This window comes from Lytechinus variegatus, chromosome 14, assembly GCF_018143015.1.
Source record: "Lytechinus variegatus isolate NC3 chromosome 14, Lvar_3.0, whole genome shotgun sequence".
In the NCBI taxonomy this organism is placed as follows: domain Eukaryota; kingdom Metazoa; phylum Echinodermata; class Echinoidea; order Temnopleuroida; family Toxopneustidae; genus Lytechinus; species Lytechinus variegatus.
The window spans coordinates 9,863,877-9,890,041 of NC_054753.1; the positions used below are offsets into that span (position 1 = coordinate 9,863,877).

Consider the following 26,165-nt stretch of genomic DNA (forward strand, 5'->3'; position numbering starts at 1 on the left):
TAAAATCAAATCAAAATGTTTTCACACATTATGCACATTGCTCAGGTACTTGACCCTAATCATGCTATTATAGACACCTTGAAAGGCTTGTTTGCATGGAAAGTGGCCGACTACGTGAATGGTAATAGCAATTACTGCATTTGATACTCCGCAAGTTGTCATTATCATGATGATCGTGGAAATAAAAGGCTTAATGATCCTCATATTCATGTAGAACGTCATATAGAAACGGGCGAATAAAATTATTTTGAATGTCAATGTCATAAAAGGAGCCTGACATACTTTGGGACAAGAGTGGTACACGTTGTATTTCTTTGGGTAATTCAGTTCTGATAGCATTAATAACATAAACAAGTTATAACCTTCAACTTTAGGCATGAATAGATAAACACAAAGGGAAATGTTACTTATGAAGGAAGAATACAAACGTTCCCTATATGAGATCTGTATATTTATACATCTGTGACTGAACTTTATCTTACGACTTCATTATACATGTGTCATAAACAATACAAAATGGGGTCACAAATGGGTAACTGATTGGCGCCAAGGACCGATGGCATTATGGACGATTATATTATTTAAAAACAGATTTATAACGTTCAATGTAATGTTTAAGTCACAGGGACAAATCCGACTCCAGACAGCGGGACAGATCAATACGCCGCGATTCGCCGGCTACGATCCGTTTTTTTTCTTCTATTATCTTTACAAATGGATTAAATGTGGAATTAAATGTTCCGAATAATGCCAAAAATACTGAATAAAATGCTAAGCTACAAGCTTTCCGGTCGGGATAAAGTCCAAGATGCATTTCAAATCACAGCCGATGGCAATGACTGCTCTGACTGAAAAATCGATTTCTTATTCAGACCATGGACCTATTAATAGGTCCATGTTCAGACCGACCATAATTTGAAGATCTGATCGTCAGTATGGTACAGGATTGAATTCTCAATTCGCATCCTCTTACACATTTTTTTTTGCCGTAATCAGATCCTAAAAATTGCAAACGGATCGTGTACTGTCAACCTTGGCTCAACAGATTCTACGTCTATCTAACGTCCTCTTACAGACGTCAATTAATACAACTTATTGAGTGGTATTGAACAGTCGATCTGCAGGTAGGCCCGACGAACGTGTATCCTTCATAAAGACGCATGATTTTGGATTACGAGGGAATGGAATTGTGTAAAAAGGAAGACGATTAGATGACAGTACATCCTCAAAATATAGTCATCCTTCTGTTGTTAAGTCTGCTCTTGATTTTCTGCTCTCCGTTGTCGAAACTCAGCCTTTGGACACGAAAGCTTTCCTTAAGAGTCCCGAACGCGTCTATCTCGTAAGCGACAGGACGCTGAAAGACGCTTTGCTTCCGACGACGGGAATGCACTGTCGAATCGCTCACAGTACGGACACCGCGATGGCTGCCAGCACCTCGCGGACTACGCGCGTTGTTGATATCCTCCCGATTGCCTCGTGCGTTGGGGATGTTGATGGCATCACTGAAGCGCGTTTCCAGAATGGCCAAGCTGGCCTTCAATGACTTCTCGTCCTCCTGCTCGCCCTTGACCTCATTGTCGTCCTCGCTGGCGCTGCTGGACTCCGATGTCGATGGCGATTCGGGTGTCTCCCGGAGCATCTCTGCGTACTGGGAGCTCGTGGTGTGCATAAAGGCAGTGATTCTGTTGTCGAGAACAGATGGCCGACGTTGGCGAAGAAGACGGCCTGGTGGTCGGCATACCTAAGAAAGAGTGAGTAACGAGAAACATGATTTGCTTACAAATCCTTACCTACCGCGTTCACACAGATCGTAACTCTTCTGGCGTTGGATTGTTGCTTCCATCGTGATTTCGTAATTCTCATTTTTCTTTCATTATTCGACAGGAACTAATCAGGTTGGTGTCCGTCAAAATTGCAATGAGGTAAAGTGGCATCATTTAAATTTCATTTCGAACAAAAAAAGTCACATATCGATACAGACATATTGTAATCCGGCATGGTAGACATAAGCATAAAGTCCCTATATAATATAATATTGAGGCTCAAATAAATGCATTTTCGGAGCTGTAGCATTTGCGTTCAAACTGTATATAAAATGGTTTTCATTTGCATGGCATTGTATCATACAATGCAAATAAGCTCCTAAATATAAGTTTTGACCACAGTCGAACAACAGCTTTAGACACAGATATCTTTCGGGGGGGGGGGGGGCAAGAATACTCGTGTGAGCTTTGTGCCGAAATAATCAAATCCTAATCATGAAAGTTATGTCCACTGACGGTAGTTTCCTGAAAATCGTTTTCTGAATAGTTCATTTTCCACACTTCTACTTTGTTTGAGATAGTTACATTGTATTTTCCGATTCACACTCGAAATATACATCGGTGGAATCCCTACCTCGTCGGCCATTATCTTGATAACATCCCAAGCATAGGTGACGTCGTCCCCGCTGGCGTATTGATGGCAGATCGCGAATCTGATGACGTACTTGCCGTTGAGTGAGGAGGGTATCATGTGTAGCTTCCCAGAGTCGTTAATGTTCTTCAGCAGTCTTTCTGTCAAACTGTTTTCACCCTATCGGAAGTAAATGAAAACGAAAATTGACGAATAAAATAATTAACACAATACATGAAGAATAGTTTTTGGTTGATTAGCTCAACTCAAATAATAAGCGAGTATTAATGATTTATGTCATTATTTGCCTTTTTCACGACAGTTCCTCGTTATCTTTAGATTCTTTGAAATCTGTTAATATCCTATCAATTCAATACTTAATCTGTTATGACCAATGTGAGATAAATGTCGATTAAGGTAACGCGCACGGATCTAACATTGTGTTAAAAACGTGTTTCTACGAGGCATATAGGTGGAAGCGAAAAATTAATGATGATAGTTCTGTTTTAAATATACGATGACTTCCCTAGATACATTACTAGTCACACCTGCCAAACCGACTCCAGGTCAATAAAACCGATTGCTTTATACACATAACAACATATCAGTTTAAAAAAATGTATACATATTCTCGGCAATTATTTTTGAATTGAACAAATTTACTACCCAAATATGTATTAAGCTTTATTACCCAATTTGTGCAGATTGTAACCAATAGTTGTGTGGACATAATGTTGCCAAATGTTTGCTAAAAGTGGGGGCATTTTATTGCCCAACTACTTTAAGAGTGAATAATTCGACTGGCGTAACATCGGTTGTTTTGTGACTGCAATGTTATGGCATTTTCGAATCACTACGCAAACGCTTTTCTTTCCTATGAAAGTGCAAGTTAAATCATAATGGACAGCTGAGAGGCTTTTCTCGAAATTTGGTGCACCGGCACACAGCAGATCGTCCGAACATTCGGACCGGACGAAAAAATTGCAAATATGTAGTTTGTCGAGTAGTCCAGGGTCGGTATTTTGAAAGAACTCAATTAGAATTTGAAAGAACTCAATTAGAATTTCCTGACCAATCACACAACGGATCAGTGCCCACCTATTGTTCTCGCGTTCGTGCGTACGGTCCTGGAGTTTAGTATAAATAGAGTATGATATCAGACAATTTTCGTCACTTGATAAAGAGTTGCAGCGGCACTCGAAAGCTCGTGAACTTGTAAGCTAGTGAACACTTTTTTGCGAGAGTGATCACGAATTTCCTTGTTGACCATAGTAGATTGCGAGACAAATGAATACCCTCTATAGCGAATAGAATTTTGGTATTCTGAAAAGTCATTTCAGTGGTTTTTTTTTTCTTATTTGGCAGGGGTGCGTTGTGCGCACTAGACGTGCTACGGCCGCGCGAAAACTTTTGGTATGATTCTGAAAAGTCTCATATGTGAAAATCAGAACACATTCGAAATTGAAAAGAAAAGGAAATGCAACAAAGGTACCCTACTAGGACATGTAGGATGATAATCAATGTCACTAACCTTTAGCCGAAAGCATACAAGACCCATTGTGACTTCGCCTAAGACTTCGAAGCGGTTATCGTTCCACACAAGTTCCTCAAATGCCTTTGCCTGTTTGACATGCTGTAATGAAAAAAAAACACAGGACTCAGACCTAAATGTATGAATGAAAATAAGTCCATACAAAACCTTACGTACATAGAGGCCTTCTACTACATGTATATCAAGGGCCTAGGATGGTTTGAGCATGGGGAAATGCACACCCTGGAGAGATGGGACTACAGTGGTATAGGCAGATAGGGGTGCACATCTTGGGGAGGCGGAAATTAAGTTTGGAAAATCAGCCGTTGAAAGCAGAAGAGGTATAAATTTTGTCTTGCTTGCCAGTGTCGGAACCCCTCTTCCTCAGCGAGAGGATGCACGTGCACCCCCCCCCCCCGCCTAAGCCCTCGTATAGTTTCAATTATTTTTTTAGAATTATCAACTCAGTGCGCATGTGGGCTCAAGCTACTCGAAGTCACCAAATGGCACAGAAATTGTAGGGCCTAGTTTCTTCGTCAATCTGGCGAATGACTGGAGGCTTTGCAGCGTCTTCTACTATTAGGAGAAATGATTTATTCGTTTGGCATTCCCCTTGGACCCATTTGAGAGCAATATTGATCAATAAATCTGCCAAAGAGTTTAGCTTTCTACCGAATATTGTTTGTGTATAAAATCATGGACCTACTAGTAGGTCCCTGATAAAATGAAGACCTTGTAAGACGCACGAAGTTTTCATTCTATACCTGATATTGGTTGAAGTGTAAAATATGAGTCTGCTTGCAGACTAATCCCCCTTTACAACTACTTTGCAATGCTAATTATACTTTAATACATTCTAAACTTAAAGTGAGACTTAAAAAGGAATGACAAGTTTACTTAAAAGCAAGAGAAAATCGACACCAGAGATCTAACAAAAAACTTTTTTCGATACAAAATGTCAAAGAGTGATTTTACAATGCATTGCGAAAGCTACCCAAGTTGTATGTTTATTGAAACAGAAATGAGGAGCAGTTATTTTGATTTGAATCTAATTTTCATAGATAAGCCCGGCCCAGGAGGAGGATGGATATACATGTATGTTGTGATTTCAGAATTCGTATCTGTTATTAGTTTCTATCCCAAGTGTGGTCGTTGTTTTCTTAAACCCACCTACAATCCAGAAACAGAAACTACCATACAATCCACCACCCAACAAACATGACACAACCATGCAGCCTATCGATATCAAAAATGCATGTTTTAGGAAGTGGTAAAATATAATTTTTTATGTTTGGGGTTCAAAACCGAAAATCGAGGACAGAATAGGCACCTCTTTTGTGTCATTTTTTTTTCTTTACATTATTGTTTTCTTGACCCAAACATTCATGCAGGGTATGATTTAGTTAGTGGGGAAGGGGATATAGTAATTATGGTTTAAATCGATTGAAAACCGAACTAACTGACAGTATTCAAAGTCAATTAAGATCATTACATTTGTTTTGTTTTCATTTATTTTCATACAGCTGACTTTTATTTTAAAATCGACAAAAATGCTTGAAATGGCAGTGGCCATTTTAGTTTGGCAGAAATGAGTAACAATTAAATACACATGGTATAGTAGGCGTCACTTTGTAACAACTTACTTCCACGATGCTAAAATAAATCGTCAACTTACATTCCTGATGTATTTCTGAAGTCCTTCTACCCCGTACGACCTGATCACGAACCATAGCTTTAGTGCTCGAAATCTTCTACTTAGGGGAATTGTCCAGTGCTGAATTAATAGAATTAATATACAGTACATAAGAATTGATCAGATTAATTAAAAAAAAGTTGAATTCAATACGGCTCATTGAGGCAATTTGTAGTTCCTAGCCGGCAGGGATATTTCGAAAACAATAAAAACACAAATAACATAAGATATACAAGACGTAAAGTTTTAAAACACCCAAATTTGAATATCCTATTATACAGAGGTACAGGCTATTTTTTTTTATAGAATTCTTTGCTAGTGAACATGATGAACAAACTTACCCTATAGTCTATTGCAGCATCTGCACCAGAAAGAAAAAGAAATGTAGAAAATTACGTTTTAAAAAGTTTGAATGAATAAATGAAAACATGGAATTTGCCCTGAACTGATGAAAGACGAAGTTCGATGTCGTATATACATACATACATATAATAAATATATATATATACAACTTCATTGCTATATTATTCTCTCCTCTTTTTCAAAGATTTAAATAATAACTCAAAATTTGTTTAAATATCGAATTATGAAACTTTGACTTCAAATCAAGTAAACACTTTTCGTCCAATGTATTCCCCAATCATACTTCACATTCCATGTACATTTGATGAACTTTAAAGATTGAAATAAGTATTGGTTTATTATTGTCCTCAGAAGGAGGCGTGTTCTCCGATGTTAAAGATAACCCAGCAGTTAAAATGACATTCTTATAACTGAAAAGTATGTTTATCAATTTTTTTGTGGTAAGTAATAACTTCATAAGGATTATTACCGTCATTTTCATGTTGAAGATATAGAGGGTTGACATTGAAAGTACTGGTAAGAACTGTCTTATCCCGTATCCTGTTCATATTTTTAGCATAAGATAAAATGGAATAAAATATAATTAAATCCATGACAAAACAGAGTCGAATTAAACGAAATGATAGATGAAATAGATGAGATGTATGAAACTATGAGGTGTGAAATCCTTTCCTGCCAATTTTTTTCATTCCGTATACACTCTTTTGTCAATTGTTTTTGGATGTTGTAATGTGAAGGTTGTTCCAGATTCGAAAAGTGTCAGTAAAGTGTAAAGCAAAAAAAAATAATTTAGAAAAAAAAGCAGACATGCTTAATTTTGTTAAACATGTGTTTATTCATTCATTGGGTAGTTAAATGAAGAATATGCATTTTTTTCGAATGTATTCTCTTGACTTCAAATGCGTATCCAGTTTACAGTGTCATCGAGGAATTCCAAAGATGTACCATGGCACAGTCTTTTTCCCTTCAGCTTTCTGGTCTGTAATAAACCGAAGGTTCCCGATTCCACCTTCGGCATTATTCGGAATTCCGCGTTTTAACAGGAAAACAGCGTCCACGGGAATCATCTACCATCATAAAACGTTTTTATCGTCCCAACTGAATGTAGGCTGACAGGTAACTGTGGATGCACTGCAGTTTCCTCATCAGCATCAGATCACGGGACAAGACGTTGCCACACGTAAGTCAATGTGTGAAGGAAACATCGGTTGCGAAATAGGGTGCCATAAATCACCCTATCCTCAGTCACCCAGGGTAGTCGAGGGTCACCCCTTTCCTTATTTACAGGTATTCCCGATGCCCCTGACAGGGTTTTTGTTTGTTCTCTTAAGGGGTTTGCAAAAACAAACTGAGAAGTGCCGTCACGGATGCGGCAGTCACACAGACTCGACCCGACCAACACTCGACTCTTGATACTCGATAGTCCAAACTTGGATTTCGAAAATTAACATATACTTCTAACTAAAATTTGAATTAAATAAAATTTGCATAAAAAAAAATTTATACATGTCAAATATACGTCTTCAATGTTGAAACAATAAAAACATTAACAAGAATATAAAAATCTCATTAGAATAGAGATCATCGATAACAAAAAACTCTATTACTTACCCACAATGAAGGACTGTGTAAAAGGAATTTGCTGCTTTCTATGCTCGTTGGTGTAAGCAAAAACAAATGAAAGCCTGAACCGATCTCTATTTACTTAAGTATTATTTTATCTAATATGAACAAGAGACCGTTTTGTAAAGCTGTTCGTAAGTTACGCAAGGCTTCACACCAACTGGGGCCCGTTGCAGAAAGAGTTGAATCAATCGCAACTCTAATAATCATGCGCAACTTGATTTTCAACCAATCAACAGCGCGCAATTGGGACTTGCGATTGATTTTTTGACTTACGTTTAAACGCAACTCTTTCTGCAACGGACCCCATGTGAACTGTTCTTAAGATAAATCATATCTGATCCAGCACCTCAGAACATGTTTCGCTGTCGTGCGTAAAGTCAAATGCTTCTAACAAATAACTTTGTGAAACACGACCCTCGTCAGGAAAATGGTGTTGGTGTGACAGGGGTGTTACTTACCACATTACGGAACAATCGAAGTTCACGAGCATCCACTTGTTTGGGTTGAAGTTGAACGAGTCTACATACTGGCCAAACAAAAACAAGAACGAGGTAAAAGATTACGTGGGGAAAATCCGCGATGATGTCACGACCAGAAAATGATTTTTTGGAGAATAATGTAGTTCAATCATGTATCAAAACTTTCTGGTCGGAATGAAGTACTCGAAACAAATCATTCGGTAAGAATTTTTTTTTTAGTAGATTCAAGGGATGTTTGTAGCTGATTTCAACTACTTAATTGTGTGTTACCCATTTAAATACGTATAGTTTCATAATCACGATAAGGACGACTTTTCACTTTGACTTTGAAGACGTTGTTTCGGAAATATTTCCTGCGACCAGGTGTATTTTGCTTAAAACATTGAAGAACTGAACAACACTAGATGTCGTTCTTGCTGATACAATACCAACAACAACACAGATGTCGATACAAAATAGGCCTACTGTCTACATGGTCTATTAAAAGAATCCCTTCAATAATGTAGAAACATGATACTCCAACTTGTTTTATAATACTAAAGTCATGATGATTTAATCAACCCGAGGTCCTCGAAGAAAACAAAATGCTCCAACTTCTTTGTTGTTCTTTATTTCAAATTCGTCAAAATAAGCCATCAATCTTACCTCGAAACCAGTAAGGAGGTAACTGAACTCTGGGCAGATAAGGGCGTTGCCCCCATACGCACCGTCTACGTGAAACCATAGACCCCTCTCCTGACAGATCTCACCCAATTCGTCAATAGCATCAGACGCACAGCATCCAGTCGTTCCGAGCGTTCCACACACCTGTTGATATGGTTAATCATACACGAAATGCAGTAGAGACGAATAGAGATAAGACTACAAGTCATGTATGCCTCTTAGTTTAAGGAACAAGTAAGCAATAATTATGACGAATAATCTTAATTTTCAATCAGATGACATATTCAAACTAAATATACAATCAGCAAGGAAAAGATACGTTTCAATCAAGAAAAGAAGAAACCAAAGGTGTTAAAACTAATGAGATTAAATGTGGTCAACACATACAATGGAATTACATTTGTTTGTTGGCCCTAATTGTGTTGTATAACAAAAACACATTCTTTAAATGAAAGTGTATTCATTTATTGACATGACAAGAAACATCATTTATATATGACATGGATATAAGGATTGTATATATCAAAAAGATATCCCCTGATATAAAATTGAAAAGAGTGGATTCTCTCTGCTAAGTATCACTATCAGAAAACGACAACGAAACGCATAAGGCCGTCTATTTATGTAGACAGTTAAAAGAAAGAAGAAAAGAACCTTTTGACATACTCACATAAAATGGTATAAGTCCTCTTTCCTCGTCGAGCTATCAGTACAAAAATAAAATAACTTGTGTGAAATAAACATAATATTATTGATTGGAAAAACCATGATCCTTAAACAAAAAGTAGGGTGATTCAGATGATATTTGCTACAAAATACATTAACTTTATATCGAATCAATCATTCGAAACGAATGTGTTAATTACCGTGTACTGCATACTTATTTTGTTATCTAAAAAAAGAAGGATGACAAAAAATGACAATGTGTATATCACGGGCAACCGTTGTGTCCGTATTTCACATAAAAGTATCATCAATGGTTGAAGTTTTATCTACTTGAGATCAGCTAAAAATATAATAGGCCTACATGAAATTTTATTCAAAAAGTTGGGAATCACCAACAGATTTGGACTTTTTTTACAAGGATATTATTATTAATTTTAAGCAAATCAATTTCCATATACGAACCTGAATTGCTTCTAGGAGTGTGGTCCCCCGAAGAGAGTACTGATCGTCTGTTGGGAGCTGATGTGTTTTGACAAATGCAATAATTCCCGCCTTTTCAACTGATGAATGTGCCTTTGTAAAATAGGTGTTATTGGTGATTGAAAATTAAATTTGAACACATTAAGCGCAAGAGCCTTAACTTTGGTGGCATTGGGGATTATTTAAAAATGAATGACAACCATGACAACGGTAGCGTGCTCTTTACACATTGAAAATTAAATGCCCTGCTTGTGAGGACATTGCGTTCCTCATGTTAAACCGTATGGCCCGTATTCTGAAATCAGGTATAACTTAGACCATGGTCTAACTCTGTGCAAACATTATGGGAAGCCAAAAGTGTCAAACTGTTTATTAAGTTGTATGTTTCGTACGTTTACTGTGCTCTTTTCTGATTCTTCAATGGTGAAGACAATCATCTATTTATAATTCATAGACAATTATGAATATTTTGAGAGCCAACAGAGCTGAAATATGATAAAAATGATGTAAAAATTGGCTATCCATACCTAAACCTGAGTTTCAGTTAAACCCAACTTCAGAATACGGGTCTATGTGTCACTGTCCACAATATAACTTTTCAGATTTATATTCATGCATTGGTGAAATATCCTTCGACTATTATGCGGCTTACAAGGTATCCATCTTTCAACTTTGTTTATTTTTTACGCAACGTCAAATCATTTAGATACAACAACCATGATGAAAGAACAGCGGGTTTGGAAGAATCAAGAATACGTACCATTTTTATTTGATACTTATTGTACCTTAAAAATAATTATATGATTACAGTTCATTATCTGTCTATTCATATTCATTAATGCTCATTGATTTTAAATGATTGACTAAAACGAACTGAATTGAATTGAAATGAAAAATTAGGGCTAAATAATTATTTTGTAATGAATTATTCATTCTGAAGATGAACAAATTAACAACAAAAAATACTTTGGTTAAAGTAGTTTTTTACTTTCTTACCAAGTTTGAGCAGTATGCTACCAACTTTGTGAGCAGGACGCCATCCTCTATATCTGGATACTTTTCTTTGTACCTGCGCAGTGCCATCGTTCTCGCTGCTAACATGGTAACGAGAGTGCATTCACTTGCTGAACCCTAATACATAGCAATAAATAGAACACAAAGAACATAATTAAGAAGATGGATCACATTGAAATGATATCCCCATCAAGTCTAGACATCTGACGTACACGTTTAACACGCGACCTACCCATTCTTCGATTTATGTCTTAGGTCAATGGCATTCTGCACGTCTGCAAATCTTTTACATGATGGGTTGAGTAATAATTCGTAAGTTGAGACAAATTGCACGCTGGAATTGTATGTGAAAGCAATTCGGGGAGAAAATGACTGTCCACGTCATTAGATTGATTTATAAAGGAAGTCTGCCTCAACAAAAAAAATGATGAGACTGTAAAGTGTAAAATCAAACAACCGTTATATCATAGGTTCGTTTTACTAGTCTTTCATCATAATCGTGAAAATATGGTGAAAAGTTACAGCGCCTAACGTTTTGCTTAACACAGGTGTGTTTATAATTATTAGGTATTTGTGAGTGACGACAAAGGTGTTTGTACGGAATGGGGAGTGGGGGTTAATGGATGCGACTGGGTGTGTGCTGTGTATGGGTTAGAATGTGTGTTGTGTAAGGGTGTGTGTGTGTAGGTTAAGGGTGTGAGTAGGTGGGTGTGGTCGTGGGATGTGTGGGTACACCGCACTTTCAATTAATTTTTGCATCTTTATGCTACCATAATGAATATGATTACGCGGTATTTCAATCCCTGATAGCAGACATGGTCATAATCACGTGATAATTACGTCGTATTCTCGGCATACTGGTCGTAGACAATAAATATGACGTCTTTATGACGTAATTACGACCACTTTTAACGGCGAGTTTATCTTGCATTTGTATTTGACCAGATTATGACGTGATTATGTCGTCATTAATTCACCAGTCAATGACGAGTAAATTTAAAATTTTGCATGACCAGAATATGACGTGATTATGACGTCATTTATTGACAAATCAACGACGAGTCTATCCACAATTTTACATGACCAGATTTTGACGTGATTCTGACGTCATTAATTGACCATTCAATGACAAGTAAAATTTACAGTTTTGCATGACCAGAATATGACCTAAATATGACGTCATATATTGACGAATCAAAGACGAATATATCACAATTTTATATGACCAGATAATGATGTGATTTTGACGTCATCAACCAGTCACAAGTACATTTACAATTCTGCATGACCAAAAAATACAACGTGATTATAATAATAATATGCAACATTTATATAGCGCTTAATACAAATGTTTCTACGTGCTGCATACCATTACCCCGGCTTTAGCACGGCTACCCTGATCGGGCGCATCGAGCATTCCAAGGAATTTCTTCCTACCGGGTACCTACTACACCTGGGTCGAGAGTGGCAATTGTAGATAAACGCCTTGCCAAAGGACGTGCTGCAGTGGGATTTGAACCCCGGTCCTTGTGGTTCACAGTCCGCAGACTTATCCACTGAGCCACAACACCTTCACGACGAGTGCATTTACAATTTTATATGACGTCATTATGAAAAAATTTATATATACAACCATAGGCAGCGAAAGCGCGGGGGGGACAGAAGAGGGGGGACGTTCCCCCCTTCTAAATTGTTTGTTGATATAATAACATTTTTTTTGCTTGTCTACTTTGTTTCCTGCATGCATCCCCCTTAATTCACGTGGGCCCCCACCCCTCCCTGAAATTATGTTTGTGTCCCCCCCTCCCTAAAATTTAGGTTGATAACCCCCCTTTTTTTGCTTGTCAAATATTTTTGGTAATCCACTCCCCTAAATTCAAATGTCAATTTTTTTGCCTGCGTCCATCCCTAAATTTCAGATGGACCATGCATCCCAAAATTTCAGATGGACCCCCCCCCCTATATCTTGTTGGCTTCCGCCGCCAATGCATACAACAAATACGTTTTCAAAATGTTCCCTTTATTTTTCTCCCGGTGTTTTCTTTAGCCTAAATGTTTAAAGGTTCTGTAGGTCGCCCGCGTAGGTCGTCGAAATTTGACATTTCATTTGACACTTCAACCATAAAACATGTTTCGAATGAAGACTAGATGCCAAGTCCGATCGTCAGCAGAGCGCGCACGTGATTCGTGTATTTGAAAATGCAACCGTTATTGAACGAAGTCGAGTCAAAGTGCTGGATCGTGCAATCGACGTCCGTAATAACTTGTTCTCAATTGACTGCCTGCCCTTTTTTGACATGTCAAGACACTTCAGGGTAAGCATTTACATGTATACTAATATTCTATATATGTCTAAATTAGCTGGAGTATCAGTAGAAATCAGAATAACCTATCGCTGATGAAGTTATTTCAACCTGCGGTATTGTGCGTGCCGGCGTAAGTACCGTACGGTACGGTACCGGTACGTGAAGTCGAACCCTAGAGTTGTGGCGATGACAACGGCTCTCGAGCCGTGGCGTTTGCTGTTTGGACTGTGAACATGTGAAAACGTTTTCTTTGCTTTCATCTTTAAAACCAATCATCAAACGTTGAAATACATTCTTATGACTTCTTAAATTTGATCTCAAAAAATAATTTTAGACCCTATTCTCTAATTTGTATGGTGTGTGTGGACGTTGTCTGGCATCTGGTGCTCTGCACTGCACAGTGCCCTTTCCTCGCCTTTTTATCAGGCCTAAGGCTTTGGCTTGGCCTACATTACATGTACCTTCAATTCAAGTGATGTTCGTGCAGGCTCCACTTCACCACCGCTACACTGCGCTCCACCTACCCGAACCTCAACTCGGTGAACTCGTAATTCGGATACTCCGAGTTTCAAAGGTGGGAAAAATAAAATGAATAGGCCCTATTTATTGTAAAAATTACCCCCCAACCAATAATACATTAAAGTTTAAGGCACTAATGCAGTTTCGCACCGGTCGATTACCAGCACACCTAATCACCAATACTTGTTACCAAATGTCATGACAAGTCTCTCAGTCACATTTCGATGTCAATATATCCACCACTTTTCAAAATATTGTGATCGGGAATGGCTGTATTTCGTCTTTTTGATCTCAACGTCGTTGATCGACATCGCTTCGCGGATCGCTTGGATTCACTGTGCACCGTAATGTTGATATGAACTGAAGTTAGCAACCAAATCATGCGAACATAGATTCGCATGCGGCATGCTGGCAGTTTGTTCACCACATTTTTGCATGATTTGGTTGCTAACTTCAGTTTATATCAACATTACGGTGCACTGTGAATCCAAGCAATCTGCGAAGCGATGTCTACGCCGTGTCGCTTCACGGATCGCTTGGATTCACCATGCACCGTAATGTTGATATGAACGGAAGTTAGCAACCAAATCATGCGAACATACATTCGCATGCGGCATGCTGGCAGTTTGTTCGCCACATTTTCGCATGATTTGGTTGCTAACTTCAGTTCATATCATTACGGTGCATGGTGAATCCAAGCGATCTGCGAAGCGATGTCTACGCCGTGTCGATCAACGACGTTGAGATCGAAGCCGAAATACAGCCATTCCCGATCACGATATTTTGAAAAGTGGTGGATATATTGACATCGAAATGTGACTGAGAGACTTGTCATGACATTTGGGAACAAATATTGGTGATGAGGTATGCTGGTAACCAACCGGTGCGAAACTGCATTAGCGCCAAGTTTAATTTCTTACTCTTGACTTAGACTTGGTCTTAGAGCCAAGGTACTTAGTACATAATGTGTGGTGGGTATGTGCCGCAGTGGGGACCCCCTTTTTTACACTCAAATTTCCATTCCAAGGCATAGCATTTTGTCTTATTGAGGTAACCGGAGGATTAGAGCAAGAAATCTAGCTTTTATTTATTGTTGATGTCTTTTGGGGGATATTTTTTACAATAAATATGCATTTTTCCCCACCTTTGCCACTCAGAGTATCTGAACGAGTTCACCGCCTTGAAGTTCGGGGAAGTGGAGCGGTAATGAAGAGGAGAAAAGCCTGCTCGAACATCACTTGAGGTAGGCTTGGCCTTGCTTATAAATGTAATTGTACATAGACCCTATTCAGAAGAGATGTGTTTTTTCTAAAAAAAAAATCCCTGTCTGAAAATTGGTAGTGATGGACACTAACCAAAAGTGGCAAATCATATATTAATTTACTATGATTAGAAAATATCTCAAACCAAAATATCGCTTCCATCTTTTCCAAACACCTTTAAATTTTGCCGCCCGATTTTGAAGGTGTCCTTATAGCTACTACACACTCGATTTATCATGCAATTTTTTTTTCTTGTTCCTCAGTTCTCAGTTTTTAAAAACATGTTCTATTGTTGGAAAAATATAATATATAAATATGGACCCCTATGAAAAACAGCATGTGCTGATAGGGTGTTCCATCCCACAAGTGCTAAATAAATAAATAAAAATAAATGAAGGTGCATACAACTAAAAAACTGCATTTTTTGTTTTCTCTACAATTTGCAATTTTATGTACAAAATATTAATACTAAAGGAGTCGTTTGTCACACTACAGTCACGAAGATTGTGCTTTTGCCATTGAAATTGCATGTGCAATGAGTGGTGAGTACCTGAAGCTTTAGGACATGTATACCTCGATAGACTAAATAAATAATCATTTCAATTTCAGTGACATCATCTGGGACAGTTGGAACAACTCTACGCTCCACATTTAATTCAGTGTCAATCCTGATTTCATCAACATGGACTGATGGAACAAAAGTCATGCAAATATGCTGTTTTGTGTAGTGGTGAGTACAATTATCACTTTTGGAAGGGATTTTTTTTACATGAACATGAGCTCCATGTTTGATTCAGTTTATTTGTTCCAAAGTTAAAATGAGAATGAAGGAAAGTTATGTAATCATTGATAGTGACTGAAACTCCAACATTATTCCTGTAGATTTACCCTAAATCTCCTGGGGTATTTTGATTCTTGGGGGCATTAGGGCCCCCCTTAAGATCTCAGCCACGGATTGCACTATCACAATGAAAATTTGCATTATGGTAGAGAGTGACATAATCTACGCAGTTGCATTGGTAAATTTCACTGAATTCATATATTTTTATATTTGTAGGAATTAATTTTCTAATTTATTCATGAAACTTATGTATTTTATTCATGAAATCATACTTTTTGCTCTGATTCACTAAATAAAGCTCATAGAATGCTATTTTTGGTGAAATATTCTTTATAGCATTCCTAACAATTGTGCATGAAAAAATCCTGGTGCCAAGACCGATTTCTTATGTATTTTATTGCTTTTTTAATTTCTTATGTATTTCTTTTTTTTTACTTTTTTTCGATAAAAATCGTTCCAGAGTGAATTCTGATCATAAACAAGGCAAAATGAATAATGTTTAATCAGTAAAAGTAGAAATAATGATACGTTTCTGAATTTTGGCTAAATACCCGGTACACTATTTGCATTGGATTTGTACATGAAAAATACACTTACATTTTGACGTGTAATGTCGTAACCGCGCACCCGGATGTCACAAATTTGGTCTCAAAATTTATGCGAGACTTAAAAGAAAAAAGTCAGTGAGTGGCGAAGTCAAAAAATTTTGCGCAGCAGATATTGCAAAAATTGGGGACGGGGGGGGGGGGGGGGGGCATTATGGCCCTCCCCCTCCCCTGGCAGAATTAGGGTTAATGAAAAAATTCAAAACACTGTAGTTTAATAAATTTTTCTCTGAAATTATGCATAAAATGATGCAAAAGTGACATCTTAACAAAAATAAGAGTAATGTTTGTTTTTGCAACTTAGACAATTTTTATGATGCGAAATAGAGATCTAAACAATGATAAGAATAAGAGTATTGTTTGCTTTTGCAAAGACAATGACAATGATTTTATTGGACCCATGTTACACTCTTTCGGGGATTAGGGACACTATCAAAACAACATTACACATCAATTATGCAATTTTACATATGTAACTAATTAAAAGATTAAATCCACATCTGGCGTAAAAGATTTTCATTGGATGAATGAGATGAGACTGCTGCATTTTATTTACAGCCTTTCTCATTGGATGTTGCTTCACAAATGGGTGTGTCTTAGAGAGATAATAAAATGAAGATGAAATTGTTCTTAGAAGAATATCAATTCAAAGGGATTTTAAGGGATTCTTTTTTCAGAGATGAAATGGATCTCAAAATACTACCCCTGTTCCCTTCTATGAGTTTTTCCTTTAATTGAATATTGATTCAAATTGTCTTTATTGCACTCTTGCGCTCCTTTTTTTATAGTGAAATATCTCTTCTGCAGTGTCCCCTCTTTCACCTCATATTAAGTGCCCATTTATGCCCTCATTTATTTTTTTCTACTTCTAAATGTTTAGACTGGTAAACAAAGGTGAATGCAATTAGCACCCTTTCATTTTTACATATTTCATATTACAGAATATAAAAGTTTTCAGCTGAGCGAATGGAATAAAATAAACTGAATAAGCAAATGTCCTCCCTCACCTGATGTTGATATTCATATCAATGGATATTGATATCGATAGTGATAATGTAGATCACTGACTTTTGGCAATATGCGATAAAAAGAATTGATAATTGAAACCATTCAGTTTTGCATGCAGATGAAATAGTTTGGCTATGTTTATTATAAGTTTCTCAATACACCCCTTTTATTTTTTACAGGTGTCACAAGATAAAGTACTTCCTTGATGAGTTCAGAGATGGATGATCAATCAAACATAGAATATGGTTTCTAGCAACCCTGCAGGTATCCTTCATACGCCAATGAGAGTGCATAAAGCTTGCACATATCATAAACGGTATCTGTGCTATCCCCAATATATAACATTAGACCAATTACATTGCCAAATTACAATGGAGCCTATCAAAGAAAAGGTAGAGTCCACCAAAACGTAATTTGAATATTAAAATAGAGAAAAACCATAGAAGCACTGATAATTTCATCAAAATCTGACTAAGATAAGAAGGTTATGAAATTTTGAGTTTCAAAAAACATTAATATGCAAAACACAGGTCAAATGAGGATCAAAGACGTTCTTTTGTATTTTATCATATGAAACATAGAACAGATCCATTGTCTTTGGCAGAGAGTAATTGGTCTACCGGTAATCTTATACTTAGGGGGGTAATAATTTAAGAGATGCTTTACATAGGAATAAATAATTATGTAGTACAATACATTTTTCAGGAGCAACTTGGTCTGCTCATCATTAGAGTACAGTGGGCTGATTCATAAATCTGTTAGTAAGTTAAGATTGATTTTAAGAAAGACTAGTGAACATTTCCTTTGTGCTAATTGATTATTAACCCTAAATAGACTGGGCTATTTCAACACCTAAGAAGACTGGTGGGGGCCTGATTCAGCCCCCCCTTATGATCTCGGTCGTCCATCGCGCGATCGCAACGGAAATTGGCACGCGCGTTACCCATGGTATTATCTACAAAATTTTAATATATATAATTCTGTGAAAAATCTCATTGCTCATTAATTTGCCAATTTATGCGTAAAATCATAAGTTTGCTCTAATTAATAAAATAATGCCCCTAAAATGCTACTTTTTGTTTCACATAATCTAGATAGGCATCTGATCAAATTTATTTTTAAAAAATTTCAACATCACATTTATTTTCTTAAGTATTCTATTGTTTTCTAAATTTCTTATGTATTTCTCTGTTTTTCGACTTTTTGTTTTTTATTGTTTTTTCAATGGAAATTGTCAGGGACTTCATTTTGACCATAAAAAAGAAAAATTTAATTGATTTTAAGCAGTAAATGGAAAAATGATACAATTTATGAATTTTGACTAAAAACACTATTTGCATTGGATTTGTACACAAATTCACGTTTTTGAGTTATTTTGGGTCTGCATGCACTTGCGAAATGTTGCGTAATTTCGAATCCGCATAACCGGGAGTCACAATTTTGGTCTCAAATGTTGCGTGAGACTTGAAAGTAAAAAGTCAGCGAGCGACGCGGTCAAAAGATTTCAAGCGGCGGGTTTATCGGGAAAAAATGTTGAGGGGGGGCTGAATCAGCCCCCCAGTCTTTTTAGGGTTAAGTCGCTCGTAACTTACGAACAGCTTAATGAAACGTCCCCCAGGTCTTCCGGCAATTCAATTGGCAAAATTTGATTCCCGTCAAAGTTGACCAAGCACGGGCCACGGACCGGTTTTTCAAGGGGGGGGGCTGACCATGCTAATAAACACAATCATAAATTTTAATTTTTTTGTACATGGTTTTAGAAGAAAGTGGGGAAGCCCCTCAGCCTCCGCAGCCCCTGCCTAATTTAAAGTACAAGTCCAACCTGACAAAAACTTGAATTGAATAAAACGAGAAAAATTGAACAAGCTTAACACTGAAAGTTTCATCAAAATCTAATGTTAAATAAGAAAGTTATGATGTTCTAAAGTTTCACTTCATTTCACAAAACATTTATATGCATATCTCGGTCAGTATGCAAATGAGACCGATGACATCACTCACCCTTCTTTTGTATTTTATTATATGAAATATGAAATGTTTTGATTTTCTCGACATTGTCATGTGAAATGAAGTTTCATTCCTCCCTGAACACGTGGATTTCCATTATTTTAACATTTTGTGCTTCAGGCAAGGAGGTCCTAATCATCAAATTCGTAAAAATTGAAATATTGTCTAATTCAGACAAAAGAAATAGTGAGTGAGTGACATCATCAACTCTCTCATTTGGATGTAACTGGCTCGTTCATATAACTGTTTTGTTAACAATAAGCGAAACTTTGAAATGTCATAACTTTCTTATTTTACATCCGATTTTGATGAAATTTTCAGCATTGTGCTTGTCTGATTTTTCTCTATTGATTCAAATCAACATTTTTTCTGAGGTGGACTTGACCTTTAAATAAAAACATTGTACTTACATATTCATCATGAACTTTTGTTCAAATTACTTTTGACATTTAATTTATAATCTTTGGATTATTTTCCTTATTTTCTATTTTTAATTACTTATTTTCATTACTTATTTTCATAATATGAAAATTAATTTTCAGGCATTGGAATGAATTGGACTTGACCTTTAACTTCCCCCTAGAACATGAGTTTAATGTTTCATTTCATTCATCTGAAAAAGGTCGATTTCTTTTGATCTATTTCTACTATAATCTCAGTTGGGGGAATTCGTCATGTTCATTGTGAGGCTTTTACAAACTTTACTAAAACAAAATAATAAAGATAACGTAGATCATTGGTATGATTGGAGAAGATTTAGAAGATGAAAAATTGTAAAAATTAGATTGATAATTAACGTATATCAATGTCAAGTTTGACAACTATTCGCCCGGAGGTCAAAGTGAAGGTCAAAATGATACAACTTTTTTCATATTTAATTCAATTGGTCAACTCGTATGGCGCAATGGCCGTTTGAAAGTAAGGTCACGCCCATTTTTGTCAAAACAAGAGAAAAGGGCGGGTTGTAGCGCGAGAAATGATGGGTCGTTTGCACTGATCCTTACATTGTTACATACTTTAAAGGAGAAGTCCACGCCAACAAAAAGTTGATTTCACTGAAAGGAGAATGAAACTATTGGAACAAGATAGCTTGTGTGAAAACAGAAAAATCAAAGAAACAGATCAACAAAAGTTTGAGAAAAATAGGACAAATAATGAGAAAGTTATGAGCATTTGAGTATTGCGATCACTAATGCTATGGAGATAGCAAATTGGCAATGCGACAAAGATGTGTGATGTCACTTGTGCACAACTCTCCCCATTACTTTAGTATATATTTCACTTGAATTGCCTCTTTTATCACATCTATCCATAGATCATGTGTTCTTTCTACATGAGGGCATGTAATACATATTTTTTAAGAATACATCATGGATAAAGAGTTTGTATCATAAGAAAAAGCAAAAAGAGACATTTTGAGGGTATTTTATAGTCCACCAAAGGGAAAGTTGTTCATCAGTGACATCACACATCCTTGTCGCATTGCCAATGGGAGGATCTCCATAGCATTAGTGATTGCAATATTTAAATGCTCATAACTTTCTCATTATTTGTCCGATTTTTCTCAAACTTTCTTTATTCTTATTCTACACAAGCCTATTTGTTCCAAAGGTTTCATTCCCCTTTAAAAGAGAAAATTTATTTTATGTGGTATTTGATTTACTCATTTTAGTTAAATTTTTGATACTTGTAAGCAATTATTTCTTATATATCAGCATTATATTCACGCAGTACAACTCATGCTACACAATATCGAGAAATATTTTAACTGGGTCAGGCTCTGGTGTCAGGAATTTCACTCATGTATGCAAGTGAAGTATTCACCTTAAACTTGGGTGTTTTTCATTATTATGTATATATGGAAAACTGCTGTTACCAAGGTGAAACTTTTAAGCGACAATCACAAACCATACTTAGTTAAAATGAATACCTGTTGCTTACATCCAAATAAATATGAGCTTCCATTTGAGTATCGCTGCAAATCTGGTGTTATTTTCACAGACATATTGTTCAGGGTAAGCCATTTCTTGTTTAAAATAAGGTACTTGGAAGCCATATTTCTTGGACATCAGTATTGTATTTACCTTAATATCTCAGACTCTACACGGGTTTACCAGTCTAACACTATCATTTGGTTTACCATCAGTTCGTCCACCCACCATTTTTTCTGAATAACCAATTGGTTTAATTGCCATACCATTTGGTCTAATTGGACTAAGTTTAATAAGTGTTAATCGGACAAAATGAAGGAAAAGAAAATTGGTATTAGACCAACTGGTTATGAGATGAAATGGTCATAGACAAGCTGTTGATTAGAAGATTATTGGACCAAATGGTTGTTAGATATTTCGTTGATGGACCAATTGTCATTTGACTAAATGAGGTAGGCCATGATCACAGTGGACGAGTTGGCAATAGATGAATAGGCAATTTATCCAAATTGTATCTCTGTATTTGTTAACAGACATTGTAACTGGTTTCATAGTTCTTTGACCAGACACGGAATGGGGGGTGCACCAATTCTGAAAGCCAAATTACCTTTTTTTAGCTTGTCAAACTTTTGGGAAAGCAATCCGCACCCTGTAAGAGTAAAATCCAACTTGTTGTATGTTGTATTTACAAGAATACACCACACACTGTATTCTTAAAGGAAAAAAAGTTTTGTTACGCGATTTCTTGAATTTATTAATAAAATATTTGTAACTGAGTTCATAATTGAAATGTGTATTTGATTTATCGTTTAATGTGTGTGACTGTGTGTATGGGTGTTTGTGTTTTGTCTGTTCTTGACAAATCTTGGACCTACAGTCAATCTTGCAATCGTAAAAATATTGGAACTGATCAACCCATGATTTGATTTCTTTAATATTTTGAACTAAGCTAGGTTAACTGTACGTTCGAGTTGTGTTTTCATGTACAATTTCATATGTAAATCATCACGTCAAAATAAGTCGAAATTCCGTCATTATGACATCGTAGTCGACTATTAAAGACCTTAAAATCATGTCCAGATGACGTCTAATACTGGTCATAAATATGTTATAAAGTGACTATTAATTACGTCATAAAGATGTCATAAGTGACCATTAATGTCATCATAATCACGTCAATATACGACGTCAATCTGACATATAATACTGGTAATGAATACGTTATAAAGACGTCATAAAGACGTTGTACGTAACCATTAATGACGTCATAATCAAGTCATAAAGACGTGTAATACTGGTCAAGAATATGGCGTAAAAACGTCATAAAGACGTCGTATTCGACTTATTAAGACGTCATAATCACGTCATTTTAAGACGTTGATATGACGACGTGCGTTGGTGCAAATAGTTGACTTTAAGACGTCTTTTTACGACGTCAAAATGACGTGATACTCGTCGTAAAATGACGTCTTTATGACGTCTTTTTACCCAGTTTTTGCTATCAGGGATGAGCTTGGGATGATTGACTGTGCACCAAAAGGGAGGGAGGGGGGGGGGCCCGAATACCACACCAGAACCTATTTGTCGCAAATTATGTCGGCGGTGGCAAATGAACAAATTTGGTAAAGATACGAAAGAAATATGTTGGCATACCTGGATAACTCCTCCACCTCTGCAGTTGTCGGCAAATGGAAGAAGGTGTTTGGGAAGGTTTAACATTCGACCTAACCAGTCGATCATTATTGTTTCAAGTTCCGTGCATACAGGACTCGCTGCCTGTTCATCATAAATAAACAAACGAAAGAAAAAAAAGGTGAGAACAGGAAAAGTAAGAAATGACGAAGGTGATGGGAAGCAGAAGGGGGTGCAGTAAAGAGGAAGATGAAAAATACGAACGGAGAAGAGAAGGAACTGAGAAAGTCAAAAAGTGGAAGAAGGAGGAGGGAGAGGAGATAGAATGCGAAGAAAATGTGCAGAAAGGAAAAAAAAGGAATGAGAGGTAGAGGGACAAGAAGAAAAATACATAACAAATAACGATGTTGAATAGGAGAGTTAATAGGAAGACAAAGATGGAGGAGTAGGAGCAGTAGAAGAGGGAGACGGGGGGAGGGGGGGGGGTAAAAAATCATGTCATTCCTATATTTTAACGTCGCTCGTAATCATCACCATGACGTTGATGATAATGATGGATTGGTTAAACGATAAAATCGAGATACTACAATACAAAAAAAATGATTTTCTTATCACGGAGATGTTTTTGATCATCCTAACGTATATGTTATACTGTTTTCTTTTTCTCAAATGAGCTATTAATACGTTAGATTATAATGACTATGAATCTGGCTACGGTAAAGTCAATCCATGTAACTTTCATGATAGGGTCCTGATATGGAATATCCAACCTAATTATTCAAATTCCTTGTCAAATCAATTTAACAATTAATACTGAAATTTGAACGCCTTACCCACGAAAATCCTATGCAGCCTATTGCATCTGAAAGCATATCTGCGAGAATACTTGGGTATGAATTTCCCGCCGGAAAGTAGGCGTGGAATCGCGGGTGCTGCCAATGAGTTACCTGTAAGGGGGAAAATGATGTGTAAATGCGATAATCGAAACCTACCTGCATAATCGAAGTCAAGGTTACAATTCTATAACATGTCTGCCTCTAAAATTCCAAACGTTCTTCCTTGATCATGTGGGCCTTATTATCATCTTTTAACTGAATCGTTCAATTTATTCAGACTAACTGGAATTCTTATTGCATGATTTTCTCTCTTTACTTTTTATTTCTTCTTCTTATCATTTTCCTCCTCCTCCTTGTTTACTTCGTCAACTTCTGATACTTCTCCTCCCGCTGCTGCTTCTTCCTCTTATTATTATTTTTGTTCTTCTGTTCTTCTTCTTCTAATTCTAATTCCCGTCTTCCTACTCCACCTTCTTCTACCCTTCTCTTCTCCTCATTATTTTCTTCTGATTGTCTTACTCTTCTTTTTTACTCGTTTCTCATCAAATTTTAATGGCTTAAATGGCTTATGTAGAGCCCCACGCGCCCGCACCGGCTAACATTTGTTTAGTCACTACAAAGACACATATCTTCCTTTCCCCTCGCATTTGAGGAGCCGATGACCATTGATAGCTAAAATCTGAGTCCTCTTGGGGTCCCTTTGGAGTCTATCAAAGCCAAGAAAAACATGTTTTGCTCGTGTTTTATGTCAAATTTGGGACATTTTGCCCATAAATCGACCTCCATGGAATTTACTTGGCAAAGCAAACAATTGAACATATTTTATGTCTTCTATGATGGTGGTATAAAAACATTGCTTTTAATATGTTTAAGATGGCTCAGTCTGAGGCGATTACAGGTTCACATGAATAAAAAAAATCATGTTTTCACCTTTAAAGGGGTAAATTCAGACAAAAAAACAAAACACTGAAAATTTTATCACAATCGGACAATGAATAACAACGTTATCGTTATGGCATTTTAAAGATTTACATTATTCCAGTGAAAATGGTGAAACAGTTCGAGGCATTTATTCGTGAATATTCAATGAGCAAACTGATGATGTCATATCCCACTTGCTCTTGTATTTTATTATTTGGAATTAGGTTTATTCAAATTTTTCCTTCAAGAACCAAAATATTAGAATAACAGGAGATTTAAGTACTTTAGATATTTATTGTAGAAAATTATTTCATTATAAGGGACACATATCATTCTGACATGTATGAAAAAATGAAACAATGATAATTCCGTGTAATAAAGTAAGAACAAGGAAAATGGGGATGTGATATCATCAGCCCTGTTTATTGCATTTAATTGTTTTCACAATATATTTCTAAACTTAGAAAATCAACAACTTCGCTATTTTGTTATCAGATTTTGATGAAATTTTTTAGCATTTTTCTCTGTGAATTTTACTTTATTTATTTAGTACGAACATTTTCAGCACGGAGCATCCCTTCAAAGAAAGACGCGTCCCCCCCCCCCCCCCCCTTAAAATACAATGCGAATTGCTTCACATGACTTGAAAATGTTTGAAAGGAATGATTTCGTCCAACTTAGTTTTATTGAAATTGTGGGTTATCATTAATCGAGTTATTTCAACAAATAAGCTCTGCTTTATAGTCTTTCCTGTTAGATTACATTATTTATCCATTTACACATTGTAATTCCTTCTGATAATGTTCCTAGTACTGTTCATGTGATGTTTGAGTTGGGGACACTTGACATGTTTAAAGCGTAATTTCCCAATTGAGTCAGCATGCTGTAAAGAAGCCTAAATTATCGTCCTTCGACCCATTCGATCCAGGGATAAGGACCCTCTTCTGCAATATATACCTCTGGCCGATTGCACTTTGCCACAATTTGACGGGGCCTGAAAATTTATAGCCTGCTTTTGCAAACTGCGACAAGATTATCCCGTATGAAAACATATTTCCACTTTGTATTTTCTTACAAGGTGGCAAGGCGACGCAAGGGAGTTTTCATGCTTTTCTATATTTTTCCTCTTTATTTTTTGTTGTGCCGCCTTGACCTTTTATTACAGGGAGGCTAAGATTGAAAAGAGGAGAACACCAAGGAACAAACACGTTCCTGAAATAATAATCGTCCAACAGTTCAATAAATAGATTATCTTTATTGTGATATTCTGATTCCTGACAATTGACGAATAAATGGCCATAGGAGATTTTAAAACAATTCTTTGCCGGTTTCATTATCTCTTTATTTTGAATTGCCCTTTTGCCGAGACCATATAAGATTCCCCC

General features: G+C 36.6%; 1 protein-coding gene and 1 long non-coding RNA gene across 3 annotated transcripts in view; one reads left to right on the forward strand and one right to left on the reverse strand.

Annotated features, from left to right (window-relative positions):
• The window catches only part of LOC121427456 (aromatic-L-amino-acid decarboxylase-like), a 28,336-nt gene continuing 2,171 nt past the window's right edge, over positions 1–26,165 (reverse strand). Inside the window, exons 3-15 of the mRNA XM_041623855.1 lie at positions 23,857–23,970; positions 23,045–23,167; positions 10,895–11,029; positions 9,881–9,991; positions 9,423–9,455; positions 8,735–8,896; positions 8,069–8,136; positions 6,454–6,524; positions 5,963–5,982; positions 5,604–5,702; positions 3,929–4,030; positions 2,401–2,577; positions 1–1,744 (exon numbers count right to left, since the gene is read on the reverse strand). Of these exons, the coding sequence (XP_041479789.1) occupies positions 1,226–1,744; positions 2,401–2,577; positions 3,929–4,030; positions 5,604–5,702; positions 5,963–5,982; positions 6,454–6,524; positions 8,069–8,136; positions 8,735–8,896; positions 9,423–9,455; positions 9,881–9,991; positions 10,895–11,029; positions 23,045–23,167; positions 23,857–23,970 (1,734 nt within the window). The 3' untranslated portion in view covers positions 1–1,225. The remainder of the gene's footprint in view (positions 1,745–2,400; positions 2,578–3,928; positions 4,031–5,603; positions 5,703–5,962; positions 5,983–6,453; positions 6,525–8,068; positions 8,137–8,734; positions 8,897–9,422; positions 9,456–9,880; positions 9,992–10,894; positions 11,030–23,044; positions 23,168–23,856; positions 23,971–26,165) is intronic.
• Positions 13,092–17,948, forward strand: LOC121427457. 2 transcript variants are annotated; one of them, XR_005971695.1, is made up of 4 exons: positions 13,092–13,227; positions 14,895–14,980; positions 15,609–15,729; positions 17,633–17,948. It is a non-coding gene; the product is annotated as an uncharacterized LOC121427457 (long non-coding RNA). The 2 variants fall into 2 exon arrangements; XR_005971696.1 differs by lacking the exon at positions 14,895–14,980 and having other exon boundaries at positions 13,101–13,227.